A 14,786-nucleotide genomic window follows, 5' to 3' on the forward strand; every position below is an offset into this window, starting at 1 on the left:
ATCTGAAGGGGGCTGCAAGGATGCTGCAGAGGGATTCTTCATTAGGGACTGTAGTGACAGGACAAGGGGTAACGGGTTAAAACTTAAACAGGGGAAGTTCAGATTGGATATAAGGAGGAAGTTCTTTACTGTGAGGGTTGGTGAGGCACTGGAATGGGTTGCCCAAGGGAATTGTAAATGCTCCATCCCTGGCAGTGTTCAGAGCCAGGTTGGACAGAGCCTTGGGAGGCATGGTTTAGTGTGAGGTGTCCTTGCCCATGGCAGGGGGGTTGGAACTAGATGATCTTAAGGTCCTTTCCAACCCTAACTATTCTATGATTCTGTGACAGAATAGTTTCACTTTTGAGTCTTTAGATAAAGCCTTTAATTATTTGCTTAATTCTGGTAATTTTATTTAACTATATTAATTAATTATTTCCACTCACTTTTTTTTTTAAAGAAACAAAGGCTTAAAAGGGGCTGCCAAAAATCAAGCAACTATTGTTACGTAAAACCCTTGAATCTTAATATAAAATGTAAAATGTAACTCTAGAAGTTGTTGTTTTCTTCTGCCATCAGATGTAAGTGCCATGCATAACTTACTTTTTTGTTCTGTAGAACTCAATGTTACGTACGCTGGTTTAGGGACTTAAGTGTAATTGGACTTTTCTAAACATGGGACTGATACACTTACTGCATCCTGACTACAAGATATGGCCCGTGTGCTTTTTTCTTTACTGTAATAACATGCTTGATCCTGCCCTTGTGGAAGCTAATAGTAGAAGAGCATGAAGGGAAATGTTTACATGTATGACCAGTATTGCTTCTCTCATGTGCTTTCTTGTCCTTCCTTGATGCAGTAATCTGTGCTGTCACTTTGAAAACCTGTTAAGAGTAATTGTTGATGAGCTATTTATGGGATTTCGATCTGATTACTTCCTACACTGACAGCCTTCCTGAAAAAAAAAAAAAAGAAAAAGTTTAGGGAGGGTGAGTTGTTTCACAGATATCATGTGAGAATTCTACAAAAATCCAGTCAAAGGCTGGGCTGTTCCTTTAGACCAGGCTTCCAAAACCAGAATGCTGGCAACTTGAAGAAAATGCTGGCAACAGAAGTCAAGGAGGCCAGTGCAAAATTACTTCAGATGAATGTGGAATTTTAATCTTACCTTTTCTTGAAGAGGACTGTAGATTGGCCTTGTTGGTTATTGCAACAAAATGTGTTCTGATTAGAAAAAGGATGAAAAGATTTGAAGGATGAAAACTTAATTTGCAAATGAAGTGGTCTGTAGTTGTCAAAGATCTATATGAAACTCTGATTTGAGACTTAAAGGGCATAGCATAAAGTATTTTTTTTTTTATGGTGGAAATCAAGCTTAGTGTTTTTATTGCTTTTTAGATCAATTACAGTAAAAATTACAGTGATAGTAGTATGTGAACTCTGCTGAGAGTGTGTGTTTCAGGCAGTCATTTTCTTCATGTTTTTTCTTTCAGAGTGAGACTATGGAACAGAAATACAGAAAATGACAGAAAAACATTAGTTGCCCTCCTCTAGGACAGTCATGTTGGAAGGATTGGTAGCCTGGGTCCTCAACACCTATTTGGGCAAATATGTCAACAACCTGAACACAGACCAGCTTTCAGTTGCTCTTCTGAAGGGTGAGGCTTTGGAGTATTTTCTGTAGTATTTGCATATTGTGTTTGGTCTAATTTTTTTTTTTTTTTAATTGTGTTTTTGTAATAACTGGAAGGTGGAATAGAAACAATCATCTAATACTGTGTTTAACATTTATATAAATCCTTTTCGCATAGAGTTTTGTGCTAGCACTTTACATGATCAGTCAGATCTCTTGTGTGCCTCTGTTGCTTTTTATCAACACTATTAAGCAAATTTATAAAAACATTCAGAAGTAGGCTTAGCATATTTTATCAGCATGTGTAATTTATATAATATTTGAATGTCATTTTTCTTAATACTGTTCAGTAATTTTCCTTTTGAGGGAATGTGGCACTATTCCATAGTCTTTACCTCTTCCATTTTGGCGCTAGTAGTTAAGTTAGTAATGAAGACTTCTGGTTTGGCACGTTATGTTCACAAGTCTTGTACTTTTACGAAGTCCTCAAATCAGCGCTTTTTAATTTACATTTTGCTGCTGTTATCTGCTATTTCTGGAGAGAATGTAACACTTCAAAATGTTCTTTTCTGGGCATGCTTTTTGGAGTATTGAGAAAATTCTTTAAGTATCTCTCCTGAACAGACAGTGAGGAGGTTTTTCCTTGGTTACAATAAAGTGCAGATCTAAAACCTTGCAGAAGATGGCTTCTAGATGGCCTCATCAAATAGTTTCAGCACATGACATTGGAAAATTAACAAGTAGTATTATTGAATAATCATTGGAATTGTAGCATAACTTGAAGTGGCAGGTTGGTTGTTCCCATCCTATTGGGTGATTATTTTTTTTCTTTAAAACAATCATTTTAGGCTTAGAATGTTCAAGTTGACCATCTCTAATATAAATATATTTTTCTGCTTTGTGTAGGTGCTGTTGAATTGGAAAACTTGCCACTAAAGAAAGATGCCTTGAAGGAACTGGAATTACCATTTGAAGTAAAGGCAGGTTGGTATTTTCCTTATGTGTGCAGGACAAACATTTATAAACAGGCAGTATTGCATAATTTAGAAGAACATTTACCTGTGAATCAGAAGCTTGAACAAATGAGGTAGCCTGATTTTTAGGTTATCCAATTCTATTTTAGTTTCTTTGTTTCTTGCACCACTTTTTTTTTTCAGGTTTTGCAAGGGTGATGAAGTACATTTACACAGGAATCTGATAGCATCTCTGTTCTGTATATCTAGGTTTCATTGGGAAAGTAACACTGCAGATACCTTTTTATCGTCCACATGTGGATCCATGGGTAATATCTATCTCAAAACTACACTTAATTGGTGCACCAGAAAAAAAAGAAGATTTTGATGAGGAAAAGGAGAAGTTGCAAGAGAGAGAACGCAAAAAAGCCCTTCTCCTAGCACTTGAGGAAAAATGGAAAGTGAGTCACACGTCTTTCATGATGAAGAACTGCTGTGGTAGATGGATTGCATTTAAGTCTCCTAACAAGTTCCTAGGAGTTCCTAAGAAATTCATAACAAGTTTCTAGGAGAACAAATGCATAGGAAGCTAAGTTAGAATTTGATTCATACATGCTAACATGATGCAGTTTCTGCCCCACCTCTGTCATGCCACGTGTCCCACCTATGTTGGAAATACTCACACTGCGGGGTTTTTATTTTCTCCCTGTTCCCAGTAATTTTGGTGTAACAAGGTGTATTGTTTCCTGACAGTTGTTACAGTGTTGGTTAATGCTTTATCCCTATTTTCTGTTTCAGAAAGAACAACAGAAAGGGGAATCATACTGGTACTCAGTTACTGCATCTGTAGTCACAAGAATTGTAGAAAACATTGAAGTAAGCTTTTGCATTGTAGACCTTTTCCCACTTGTTAAGAATTATCTGTGCCCACTGTGCTTTACATTGTGTAGTCCTTAGAGGAGAAAGGCGGGTATTTGGCAGAGGACAGTCCCTTTTCAGATTGAACCTTCATAACTTCAGTCTTAAGCTAGTCCTGATTGGGATTTCTGGAAAGGAAATGCCCTCCATTCCTGCTTTTACCAAGGGGACAAACATAAACTTTTTCTTTTTTTTTTTTTGTTTTGTAACAGTAGGTAGATATCGATTTTGCATGAAATTTGATGGCTTTTGCTCACATTTTAATTCTTTGGTTTATAAATGCACTGAAATAGTTGAATTGTTTATGAAGCAGAGGAGCATGAAGTGTTTTGATAAAAAGATAATTTGTAAGGAAACAAATCTCTTAGCTGGTCCATGATTTGGATTATTTCGCTGCGAGTTGTCTCTCCAGTTCTTTAATTATTATTTTTCTACTATTAATAAAAATCTGCCATGTATCTTCTAAGTTTCAAAATGACTTGAAAGTATGGCTGTTATGCTCTATTGCTTTTTCTAGTGGAAGTCCTAATGTAGGTAATGACATTTTTAGCAGCATTTACATCATTAATCATTTGTGTTTAAGAACTGGAAGCTGTCTAAATATTAGTTGTTAAAGGTTGTCTGCCACCATGAAAGGATTGTCCTTTCTGTCTTCTTACATGCAGATAGACTCACTATATTATTTGGTTGCATTTCAACTCACTAGAGGCATTGGTTTTACTAATGTAAAGTCAGTTTGGGTCACCTGGTATTGTTAATAGTTTGTAATTGTGGCCAGTGTTGATGATTCTAGTACATGATTTTAGTCTTCAGTTGTTAATTACACATTGAATTACAGATGTAATTCAAATTTGCCTCTAAGATGGGAGAATAATAGCATAGCAAAATAAAGTACAGTGCCTTGTGAAAGTGGCTAGGTGTTTTTTTGAGAGAAGGGTAGGGACTACTGGTAGCTGAGGAGAAGGTAGAACCAGAAAGTACCAAACAGAAGTGAGAAATAGGATTTCTGTGTGGTCTAAACACCAGAAATTTGTTGTAGAATTGCAGAAATTGAATTGCTGTGGTATTAATGAATGGTACTGCTGTCTGCTCTAATGATGTAAGTAGTTGTCTCTAATGGGGTCTTTTTCTGTTTAGTTAAAAATTCAGGATGTCCACTTGAGGTTTGAAGATGGTGTCACAAACCCTTTGCAGCCATTTGCATTTGGCATATGCATCAAAAAAGTATCCATGCAAAATGCAGTATTTGAACCAGTGAGTATAAGTTTATGTATGAACTCATGGCAGCTAAGATGTGGTGCTGTATTTTATGGGTGCTGGTAAATATTTAGTAAAACATAGGGAATTTTAATAATCTTCTGGTAATTGTAAGAAATTGATTCTGGGCAATTCATATTGTTCATTGAATATGTAAAAATAAATCTACATGGCACATGGTGTGTGATCTTGACTTTATTCTGCTTTTCTTCTTCAGGTAGAGAAGCTGATGCGTAAAAAACAGTTGGATGTTGCTGACTTCAGTATTTATGGGGATACCAACTGCACTTTACTTGGAGACCTGCCTCCTGGCCAGCTACAGGTACAAGAGGGAGATTTTGCGTGTGAAAAAGGGATTGTAATTTTTGTTAGTCTCCTTCCTATTTTTCAGACCTAATTGACTTAGAATTTGTTGGATCTGGTGCTTTTAAGAGCAAAAGGAGTTTATAGTTCCATGCTATGATGATAGAATGCATGTGCAACTCACAAAGGCTGTGCTTGAAATACCTTGTTTTACCTTTGAAGAGAAAACATATTTAGGAAGTTTTTTAATGCACTGGCATCCTAATAAAGTGTATTCTAGTTCATGAAACCAGTACATTCTAGTAGGTATTCTACACTCATTTCTTAGAGAATAAATTTGCTTGTAACCCACAGGAAGCAATGGATAAAAGCATGGAAAGTCATGATCATAATTACATCATGGAACCTGTATGCACTTCTGCTCTTCTTAAGAGAAATTGTTCTAAGGAGCCTTTAAGATCACGCCAGACTCCACGGCTTGAGTGTGACATTCAGCTTGAGACTATACCCTTGAAGCTTTCACAGGTAAATACCAACTGTTCGTTTAATTTTCAGTATTTGAAAGAGACTGTTGAGAAGCAGGGTAAATGAGGCCGTTGTGAACTCTGTCCTATTAACTGCGTTAGGCTGCTTTGAGTGTCCAGATTAGTTGGTCTCAAGATTTCTTGGGTGTCTGTATGCTGTGTGGCACACTGCTCTATGTCAGTTTCTAGCAAAATGACCAATTAAAGAAGGTAGTCCTTCATGTTTTGGTTACCGCAATGTCTACAAATTCAAATTGGTTTGACACAAAGTGTATTTTTTACCTTCCCACATGCTCCAGCTGTTGTCTGTATGTCCGTGCTTCTGAAGATTCTGCTGGAAAAATGCCATCATGTATTAGTTATCTCTTAGAAAACAAGTACTGATTCTGACAGTGAAATACCTGTAGGGATCATAAAACTGAGGTAGTGTTTGGAACAGCTTAAATACCAATTACTGTAATTTAAGATTAGTATTTTCTTAAAGATTTAGTTTTAGAGGCAACTGAAAGGGACATGAACAAATAACAAAGAAGTTGTTTGTATTAAGCCCAAGCATTCAAAATTATCTCACGGCAACCGATTATTGCAAAAAGCCTTACATTCTTGTTTGTTCATTATAGTAATAGGAGGGAAGTATTTGGGGGTTTTTAGTCTATAGAATATACAATAGTGGCTGATGTTAGGTTGATAATCTGACATGGAAGGAGATTTCATTCTCTGTGTATGTAAATAAAGAAACTTGTAAATTGAATGTCACACATTAGCTACTAGCTACTGGGAGAAGATATGTGATACTAGAGAACCAAATTATGAATTGTAATTAACATCAACCTTAATTCTGAAGCCACCTACAGGTCATTGATGCAGATAAACCAAACCTATGCTTGAGGTTTTGTCTTTTCTTTTCCTTTGCTTTGGAAAACACTCCAGTATTGCCTAATTGATCTGTGTACTGTTTTACTAAAAGATGCAGTACCAGCAGATCATGGGATTTCTAAAGGAACTGGCTAGAAAGGAGCGACAGCTTAAATTCAGGAAGTGGAGACCAAAGGTTCCAGTAACACAGAAGTAAGTATATCTAAATGTGGTAGTGTTAATATGATATTATAAACTATGCTAGGGAGCCTCAATGAAGACAAGTATAAAAAGGCAGATAATAATCATATACTAGAGTTCCAATTTTCATGTTTTGTTTCCACACCTCATGAATCAGTTTTAAATATTCAGATGTAATTCAAACTTAAAATATAATTATTCTTACCCGAGCTTTAAATCCTGTCACAGCTTCTAAGAACTGAAATGAAGTTGGAGTACCCCAATGAAGTACCCCAAAGCACACATTATGGTGTTCTGAAGTTTTCTTTGTGCAGAGCTTCTCTTAAGATTCTTTTATCGATAAATAAGCATGATAGTATCAGTTCAGGCTAGAGGTCTATGTAATTCAACCTTTTGTTGTCTATGTCTGATCCATGACAGCTATACTAAATCCCACTGGATTGGTGGCGACTATGTAGAGGACTTTCTCCACAACTGGCAGAATTGGCCCACATATGCTGTCTCTAATGCTGCTGCTTTTCCTGGCCACTTGCTCTCTGTTTTTTTCACTGAACCTCTCCTGGACCTATCACCAGTTTGATATGCATGTGGTTTTTTGGAAATATTGGTAATAGTCATTCACAAATATTTCAGCTGCCAAGAATGGTGGATCTTTGCTTTGAATGCTAATCTGTCGGAGATCAGGGAGCAGAGGCAGCGCTCCACCTGGGAGTTTGTATTACATCGGGCCCAAGATGCAGTGTCTTACACGGACCTGTATTACACCAAGTTGAAGGGGGAACCACTGTCTGCTGCAGAGCAGGTATTTGGATTTGAGTGAGTTTTCTACAGTGTTGATTAATCATCTTTGATTTGATTTGTTTCATCTTCTCAAATTTTAGGTCTGTTCTAGTTTAGACACATCTTTAGTTTTACTGCAGGCCATTTTCACTGAAGAGACTGTGCTTTAACTACAACTGAGTTTTTATCGCGTGAAACCTGGGCTTGTGGGAGGTGTTGATTCTTGTGGTTTTGTTTTGCTATGCGAAAAGCTGTCTTTTTTTTTTTTTTGAGCTGTCACTGGTTTTCACCAAAAATAACATTAACTGTCACAGAATGCTCATGCCAGTCTGTGACATGCTTTCTTAACTCGTGTTCTCTATAGACTCAAAAAGTATTTACACATCTGAAGTGTGTCAGGTCACCCATATGTCTGGGTAGATAATATGGAAGAAATTGTGGCTAGTTGACAGTGTATTTAGGGGTGCTTTGTTGAGTTTTTTTTGATTTCCACAGTTGATTTTAGGATGGAGGATGTAGAGGTAAAGTGCCCCTAGTACTGAACCTGTGCCCTACTTCAGAACAAGAAAAGCCCATGACCTATAATTAGCTGCTTTTTATCCTTAGGTGTATTAGTACTTTTTAGTTAAAACAGCTCAGGGCAACATGTACCTGTACTGTCTCAAGTACGGGTGCGATTCTGTTGGTACTTTTATGTAATCTTTACTTGTGCTGTTTAGACACGAACTGTAGGAGTTGGTCAGTGTACTGGAAATTTTCTACTACTTGCCAAAGCAGGAGACTTCCTATAGCTTGTGTTGTCTGCAACGGAGCTGTGAAATGTAACAGGGGCAATACCACTGGACTGGAAAAATGTCTTTTGCTTTCTTGTTCCATAATACGTTCTTTTTAGACATGGGTGAATCATAAGCTTCTACAAAGAACTTCTTAATCAGTACAAAGAGGGCAACACATCTGAGTACCTGAGTATGAATACTGCATTGTCCTGATTTATGCATTTTCTCTGCCTTCTTTACTCAAGACAGAAGCTTTTTTTGCACCTAGCTATGCTAGGCATTCTGTTAAGTCAGGTTATTTTCCATGGCTTAAATTTTGTGCTGCCAACTTTGCTTCTGATGTATGAGAGAAGGATATAGTTGGGCAAGGAATTTATACAAATACTTTATTTTAACACTTTTATTTTACAAGGCAAATAAACTATTTGTAACACAGGGAATATCAGTGTTATGGTTGCCCTTGTGACTTCTGTTTGTTTCTTCATGTGCTGAGGCCCTTAGATAATACCATACATGACATGTTAAGGTTTTTCAGTGAATCTAACACAGTGCAGAGATGTTTCACATGTTTGTGTGTAAGGTGCTATATTCTTTTAGTTCACTTACTTTACCATTTTTGTCTTTTTCAGGCAGAAATGAATCGTATTGAAGATGAGCAAACTTACGAAGAGTTGAAGATACTATATGAGATAGTTCATGATAAAATTCATGACTTAGCTGAGGTGAGGAACATTCTGCATACAGGGTAATATTTGGAATCTTTATGAGAATTATTCTGAGATTTTGTGTTCTTTTCTGCTAGAGAGTATTAGTATGTGTTTGCTTTCATTTAGAAGTATGTCATTACTCATAGAATCATAGAATAGTTTGGGTTGGAAGGGACATTGAGAGCTCATCTAGTCCAGCCCCCCAGCAGTGAGCAGGGACATCTTCAACTAGATCAGGTTGTCAAATGACTTACTTGATTTAGTGTTTCTAGACTAAGATTTAAATCATGCCATATGGCTTCGAATATGAACATGCAGCAGTTAACTGATAATAGGTTTGCCATTTCTTTGCTGCTGCTCTCCTAATAGGCTAAGTATTGATTGAAAATATCACTGCTGATACACTGCAGAATGCTGAGTAAATAGTAGATGGAACTGCATTTTTATTGTGATGTTTTTGTATGCTTGTGGTATTCTTTTACTTACCAGCAGTAACGTGTTTGTCTTCAATGTTCAAACATAGAGCATTAAAGAGCCCTTGCCTTATTCCCCTGGAGGGTCCCCTACAGCAGAATCTGCACATGGCAGTAGCACTGGAATGCTGCAGTATCTTCAGTCATGGTTTCCTGGATGGGGAGGTTGGTATGGATATGCTCAGCAAACGTACGAAGGGGAACCATTTGAAGGGCTGCTGACAGACCCAAAGGAACAGTGGAATCCGGAGGACATACTGGGTATGGAAATAAAGGGCTTTCTGTTTCCTTTTAAGGCTATGAACTGTACCATAGTTAGATACCTATTAAGGTGAGCAGAATCACCTCTTTGTTTCTGTCAACTACCTGTTTAAAGCTTAATAACTTGTTAGAAAATCTTAGTACCTGGTGTTCCTGCTTATTCATAGCAATATATTGTATACATTTGCTTCCAATATTATAGGTATTTATGGCAAAGAGCTTTGGGACTTTCTCTGTTCCGGTGACTGTGTATAACATTAACAGTACAGAATTATTGGGGCCTTCATAAATTTAGGTTCACATTACCTTAATTGAAATAGAAGAATTCTCCAGAATATTCAGTTTTGTTAAAGAAGAAAGTATACCAGCTTTATCTTTTGTTTCTGTTTTTCTTCCCTAGAGCTGGGAAAACCTTTATTTTCAAATTCAGAGAAACTTTTTTATTCTTCTGTAGCCTTCCAGAAACTTGGCTTACTTAATGCGTTGTTTTGTATTTTATTTAACTAGGTACAGATGAGTTTTTTGACCCTGCTGCAGATGCTTCTAGCATGAATACCTTTACGAAGAGAGATCATATTTTTGCTAAATTTAATCTACAGTTGCAGGGTGGCTCTTTCACTCTGTTGCATAAAAAGAAGAAGGTGGTGCATGCTGAGGAGACTGCTTTTATGCAGCTGGAGTTTTCAGGTATTAAGTGAATTCCTGTTCTTTCTCCAAAAAGGCCAGAGCTTTGTCTGCCTTCAGTCCTTCCTTTGACTTTTTGTTTCAGTTCTTTAAATGACTATACTGAAACAAAGTTCAGGCTGAAAACATGAAAACAGATTATGGAAATCAATGTGTCAAGTGAAAATAAGTTTTTCCAGATGTATGATTTCAACACAGAAATCTGACTTTAGACACTGTTATGTATGAAAAAATGGCAACTATAGCAATATATGCTTGACAATCATGTATTCCAAATGTCCATGTTTAGTTATTTTAGTAGAAATAAATATATTTTTTATATATTTATTTAATAAATATATATAAAACACTTCCAAAAGACTTATTTGTTGGATGATTTATCTGTCAAATTTAAATAAAAGCTATGATGTGTACTAAAAGAAATAAAATTATTTTATGTATTTATATTCCAGGTGTAAAGATCTTAGCAGAATCCCTTCCTCGCAGAAATTCTTCCCTTCTCAGAATTCAGCTTGGTAGTCTTTTTCTGAGGGATTTGGCAACAGAAGGGACCATATTTCCTGTTCTCGTTTTCCCAAATCCTGTAGGTGAACAAAACTGCTTTAAGTTACTATGTGAGACACATATGTATGAAAATAGTTCTGTTCCAAAGCTCAACACTTCTTTGTGTCTTGTCCCAGAAAGAGAACCTAAAAGCCTTGGAAGAATTCCACCTAACTTTTCCCCTCCCTTTCCAGACATCATTCATAGAACTCCTCATGTTTGCCCTGTATGCTTGTAACGTTAATGTTACAGTTAATACATGTTGGGAAGAAGATAGTTTGTTGATTGAGATTTGATATTTGGAACTATCAGCATTGCTACTTAATCAGTGGTTGTTCTTTTTCATAAAACTTTCTGGTCCAAGTAAGGTTTTACTTCACCTGTATACTGTTAAACTAAAAGCAGAAATACAGAACTCTTCTTTTTCCTTCTGAATGACTTGCTGAACAGGTTTCAAATATCTCTCCTGAGCAACCAAAATTTGAATCTAATTCCATGAGAATTTCCCATGTATTCTGTACTTTGTAATTTGTAGAGTGATATCTCAAATCTGCCCTTCAGACTTAAGGCCCTCTCTGCTACACAAGTAGATAGTGTTAGCTGCTTAGCCATGCTTCCTTCTCTTGTTTGACTGCATCAGGGGAAAAAATGCATATAATAATAAACTAATAATAATAAAATAATAATATGATAAATGAATAATTCACTTATAAAGTGACCCTAAGACTAATATAGAAAAGACTTCTGTGCTTATATCAGTAGCTTGGTTGATTTTATCTAAACAATCTTTTTCTTTTAAATTCTTCTCAGCAGAAAGAGGTTGGCTGCATGTCTTCCTTTGGACTCCAGAGTTTGTCCTCAGAAATGACTAATCAGAACACTGGTAAGTATTTCATTATGTGTTTGATGGTAACAAGCATATCAGATCATTCCTATAAATCACAATTTCAAAACTGAATGCTTAGAGTTTGATTTCATGCAAATGCTCTTGCAAATAGTAAAGATAAAATCATAGAAGCAGATAAGGGTAAGAAGAATTTTCAGACATGTACTTCTTTCCTGGTAGTTCCAGTTAAAAATTAGTTACTAAATTCTGTAGGGTTTGGGTTTTGCTTTTGTCCATTTGTTTGTTACAGGTTTGGTTTTTTTACAACTACTTTTTGTAACTCATTTTTTATTTGGTTGCAGATCCTGATGCCCCAGTCTTTGAGATGCTTTATGAAAGAAATCCAATCCACAGCACTTTTGAGAGGCGCCTGGAAGTCAGTACCAGACCTCTGAATATTATTTACAATCCACAAGCCATTAAGAAAGTAGCTGACTTCTTCTACAAGGGAAGAGTTCATACCTCAGGTTAACCTTTAGTGTGTTTGTTTTTTGGTGGGGTTGGGTTTTCTTATTTTTGGTGGTATAACATCTTTTACTGTCTTTGATTTTTATTTGTTTTTAATCTCAGAAAAGCATTAATCTAAGAATCTTCATTTCAAATTAATGCGCTGAGTCTTTGCTGGATGTTTTCTCCTCCTGTTATGGCTGTTTCTTTGTTTAATTGAATCAGAGATTTCACTTGAGCAGACTCCTGAAACTTCACCTTTAAAATTACAAGTTGCTGCTCTATGCATGGTGGATGTTCATGCTGCCTAAATTAAAATGAGTAAATAAGGAGGCTGTTTCTGTAGTCTCTCTTAGAAGTTGTTGGAGAACAACAGAGTTTTGAGAGGACAGTTAAAAGCAGAATATTTTTTATAGTAATGATGCAGAGGAAATTGTGTTCTAACTCCTGTTGTATCCCTTCTGATAGTTAAATTTTCATCTTTGAGGAACATTATTTTTAGATGTTAAACATACTTGTTCCCTAAGCTTCTAAGGACAGCAAGTTTTAGGAGTCTAGTACCTGAGTGTGCAACATAAAGTGTCTGCTTTTGCAGTTTCAGTTGTTAAAGTTCAGTTTGTGAGGAGATGAGAGGCAAGAATAAGGAACATCAAAATGTTCTGGAAGTACCAAGTCTTTTTCTGTTGATTTTGGCAAATACCAAAAGATTTAAGTTACCTGGCGTAAAGGCTGGGATGATAGTTACCCTTTCTCACAAGATGAGAAAATTCCATAAATGTTAGAGGTTAAAACAAACCAACCAACCAAACAAGAAGACTTCTACAAGCTTCTTACTGTCTAGTCTGAATTTCCTCTGTTGCCATACTTAATGACCTTTCTGTCTCCCTTAAATTAGAATTCAGGTTGAAGGTCTGTAAAATAAAGACCAGAAAAAGGTTTGGGAGTGTTTTTTGGTGGGATTGTTTGATTTGTGCTTAGATTATGCTTTTTTCCTCTGAGACAGCCTGGTGTATAGGTACAGCCAGTGGCTTTCAGCTGCTGTGTTTTCCTGTTCTCTGTTTCACTACTAAAATTTTAAATAGTTATTTTATCTCTTTCTTTTTTTCTTACCATGTTCAGTAGCAGGTGAACAAAATTATACCTAGTCAGTTTTGTATCTCTTGTGCAGGTTTTGGATACCAGTCTGAATTAGAAGCAAGGGTGGCTGAAGCTGCCAGAAGACAGTACAACAAGCTGAAAATGCAGACAAAAGCTGAAATCAGGCAAACTATTGATCGTTTACTTGTAGGAGACTTCATAGTAAGTTTTTGCCTCCAAATGTTTATGTAGGCTTTTTTGATTTTGCCTTGTGTTTTAAGACTTGAAGCTCTAAAGAGTGGGCTTTTTTGTTGCTGTCTATTTGGTGTTCTTTTTGAGTAAGTACGGAGTTTTACATGTGGTGTTGCAGTATTCCTTTTGCTGTCAGTCCATTCTTGTGGTGCAGACCTGTTGCAGTTAATGGCAGAAAAGTATTTTTCTGTTCTGGATCCCCACATGATCTGATTTCATGACAGTATATTGGCTCCAGTGTGCACTGGAGCTGTGTTACATCAAACTTATTAAATTTGTGTGTAAGCTATTTAGAGATTATTTTCTAAATGAAAACATTATTCTACTTTATTTGTTTTTTGCTCATCTGCAGTTCTCAAGTGGTATTAGTATGTGTATCAGTATCATTAATGCCTAGCTTTGGAGTTAGCTGTATTGATGCAAGATTCCTGATCCAGTTTCATGTAGAAGGTAGATGCCTTCTTTTAGCTATGCAAGTAGATTCACTCTCCTTGGCTCACAGATGGGGAGTCCCTCTGGGAGGGCTTCTTTGCATCTCTCTTAGCGTGGGATGTTTCACCTACTGAAAATATCTCTTCATGGACTATAATTGGAGTCTCTGGTCTGACAAGCTACCAAACCATAGTATGGCTCAATTTGTGAAGGTTAGCTCTTCAGGTGAAAAAGTGGCTAACTACATTGATTTGTCTGATATGGCTTTACTTGCATGTGAGGGGAAACTATTTCTTACAGGCTATTATATCTTCTTAACTTCCAGGAAAACAGCAAAAGCTGGACTGTGTGCCTTGATGTTTCTGCCCCTCAGGTGATATTTCCTGATGATTTCAAATTTGTGGATCCAGTGTTAGTTGTTGTAGATCTGGGAAGAATATTACTTACCAATTCTCAAGGTACAATCTAGAATTATTGCAGCTTTTCTCTTCTTTCAGTCTTTTTGCAGAAGCTCTTGTCTGTGTAGAAAGTAGAGCTGTCTTAAGGTTATTTCCCCTATGTATGCCTAGAGTTTCACATCATAATTCTGCTACTGTCAATAAATATTTAATTAAGATTGATTTTAAAAGCAAAATGGGGGTGTGCAGGGTTTTTTTTGTTTTGTTGGGGATTTCGGGTTTTTTGGCGATTAATTTTTAAATTATAGGCTCCCATGTGGTGTCCTGTAGTTCATGAAGGCTGTGAGCAGATGACAAGTTAGTGCATCAGGCACTTTACCATGAGATAATTTTAAGCTTAGAATGGTGTAAGTTTTAGCTGTCAAATGCTTTTGTGGGACAGTGCT

The 14,786-nt window shown here is 36.5% G+C and overlaps 1 protein-coding gene across 3 annotated transcripts in view; it reads left to right on the forward strand.

Annotated features, from left to right (window-relative positions):
* Nucleotides 1-14,786, forward strand: part of VPS13D (vacuolar protein sorting 13 homolog D) — a 108,665-nt gene that overhangs the window by 1,769 nt on the left and 92,110 nt on the right. The window contains exons 2-18 of one of the 3 annotated variants that reach the window (XM_062622821.1): nucleotides 1,474-1,638; nucleotides 2,520-2,597; nucleotides 2,837-3,027; nucleotides 3,365-3,442; nucleotides 4,622-4,738; nucleotides 4,959-5,063; nucleotides 5,399-5,569; nucleotides 6,536-6,636; nucleotides 7,258-7,426; nucleotides 8,810-8,902; nucleotides 9,411-9,621; nucleotides 10,129-10,308; nucleotides 10,758-10,888; nucleotides 11,659-11,731; nucleotides 12,037-12,201; nucleotides 13,350-13,480; nucleotides 14,268-14,400. In XM_062622821.1, the coding sequence (XP_062478805.1) occupies nucleotides 1,542-1,638; nucleotides 2,520-2,597; nucleotides 2,837-3,027; nucleotides 3,365-3,442; nucleotides 4,622-4,738; nucleotides 4,959-5,063; nucleotides 5,399-5,569; nucleotides 6,536-6,636; nucleotides 7,258-7,426; nucleotides 8,810-8,902; nucleotides 9,411-9,621; nucleotides 10,129-10,308; nucleotides 10,758-10,888; nucleotides 11,659-11,731; nucleotides 12,037-12,201; nucleotides 13,350-13,480; nucleotides 14,268-14,400 (2,224 nt within the window). In that variant the 5' untranslated portion in view covers nucleotides 1,474-1,541. Of the gene's footprint in view, nucleotides 1-1,473; nucleotides 1,639-2,519; nucleotides 2,598-2,836; nucleotides 3,028-3,364; nucleotides 3,443-4,621; nucleotides 4,739-4,958; nucleotides 5,064-5,398; nucleotides 5,570-6,535; nucleotides 6,637-7,257; nucleotides 7,427-8,809; nucleotides 8,903-9,410; nucleotides 9,622-10,128; nucleotides 10,309-10,757; nucleotides 10,889-11,658; nucleotides 11,732-12,036; nucleotides 12,202-13,349; nucleotides 13,481-14,267; nucleotides 14,401-14,786 lie in introns of those variants that run through there. The other 2 variants (XM_062622819.1, XM_062622820.1) reach the window with 2 other exon arrangements.

Source organism: Pezoporus occidentalis, unplaced genomic scaffold, assembly GCF_034315485.1.
Source record: "Pezoporus occidentalis ecotype Australia unplaced genomic scaffold, CSIRO_AGI_Poc_V1 ctg249, whole genome shotgun sequence".
NCBI lineage: Eukaryota > Metazoa > Chordata > Aves > Psittaciformes > Psittacidae > Pezoporus > Pezoporus occidentalis.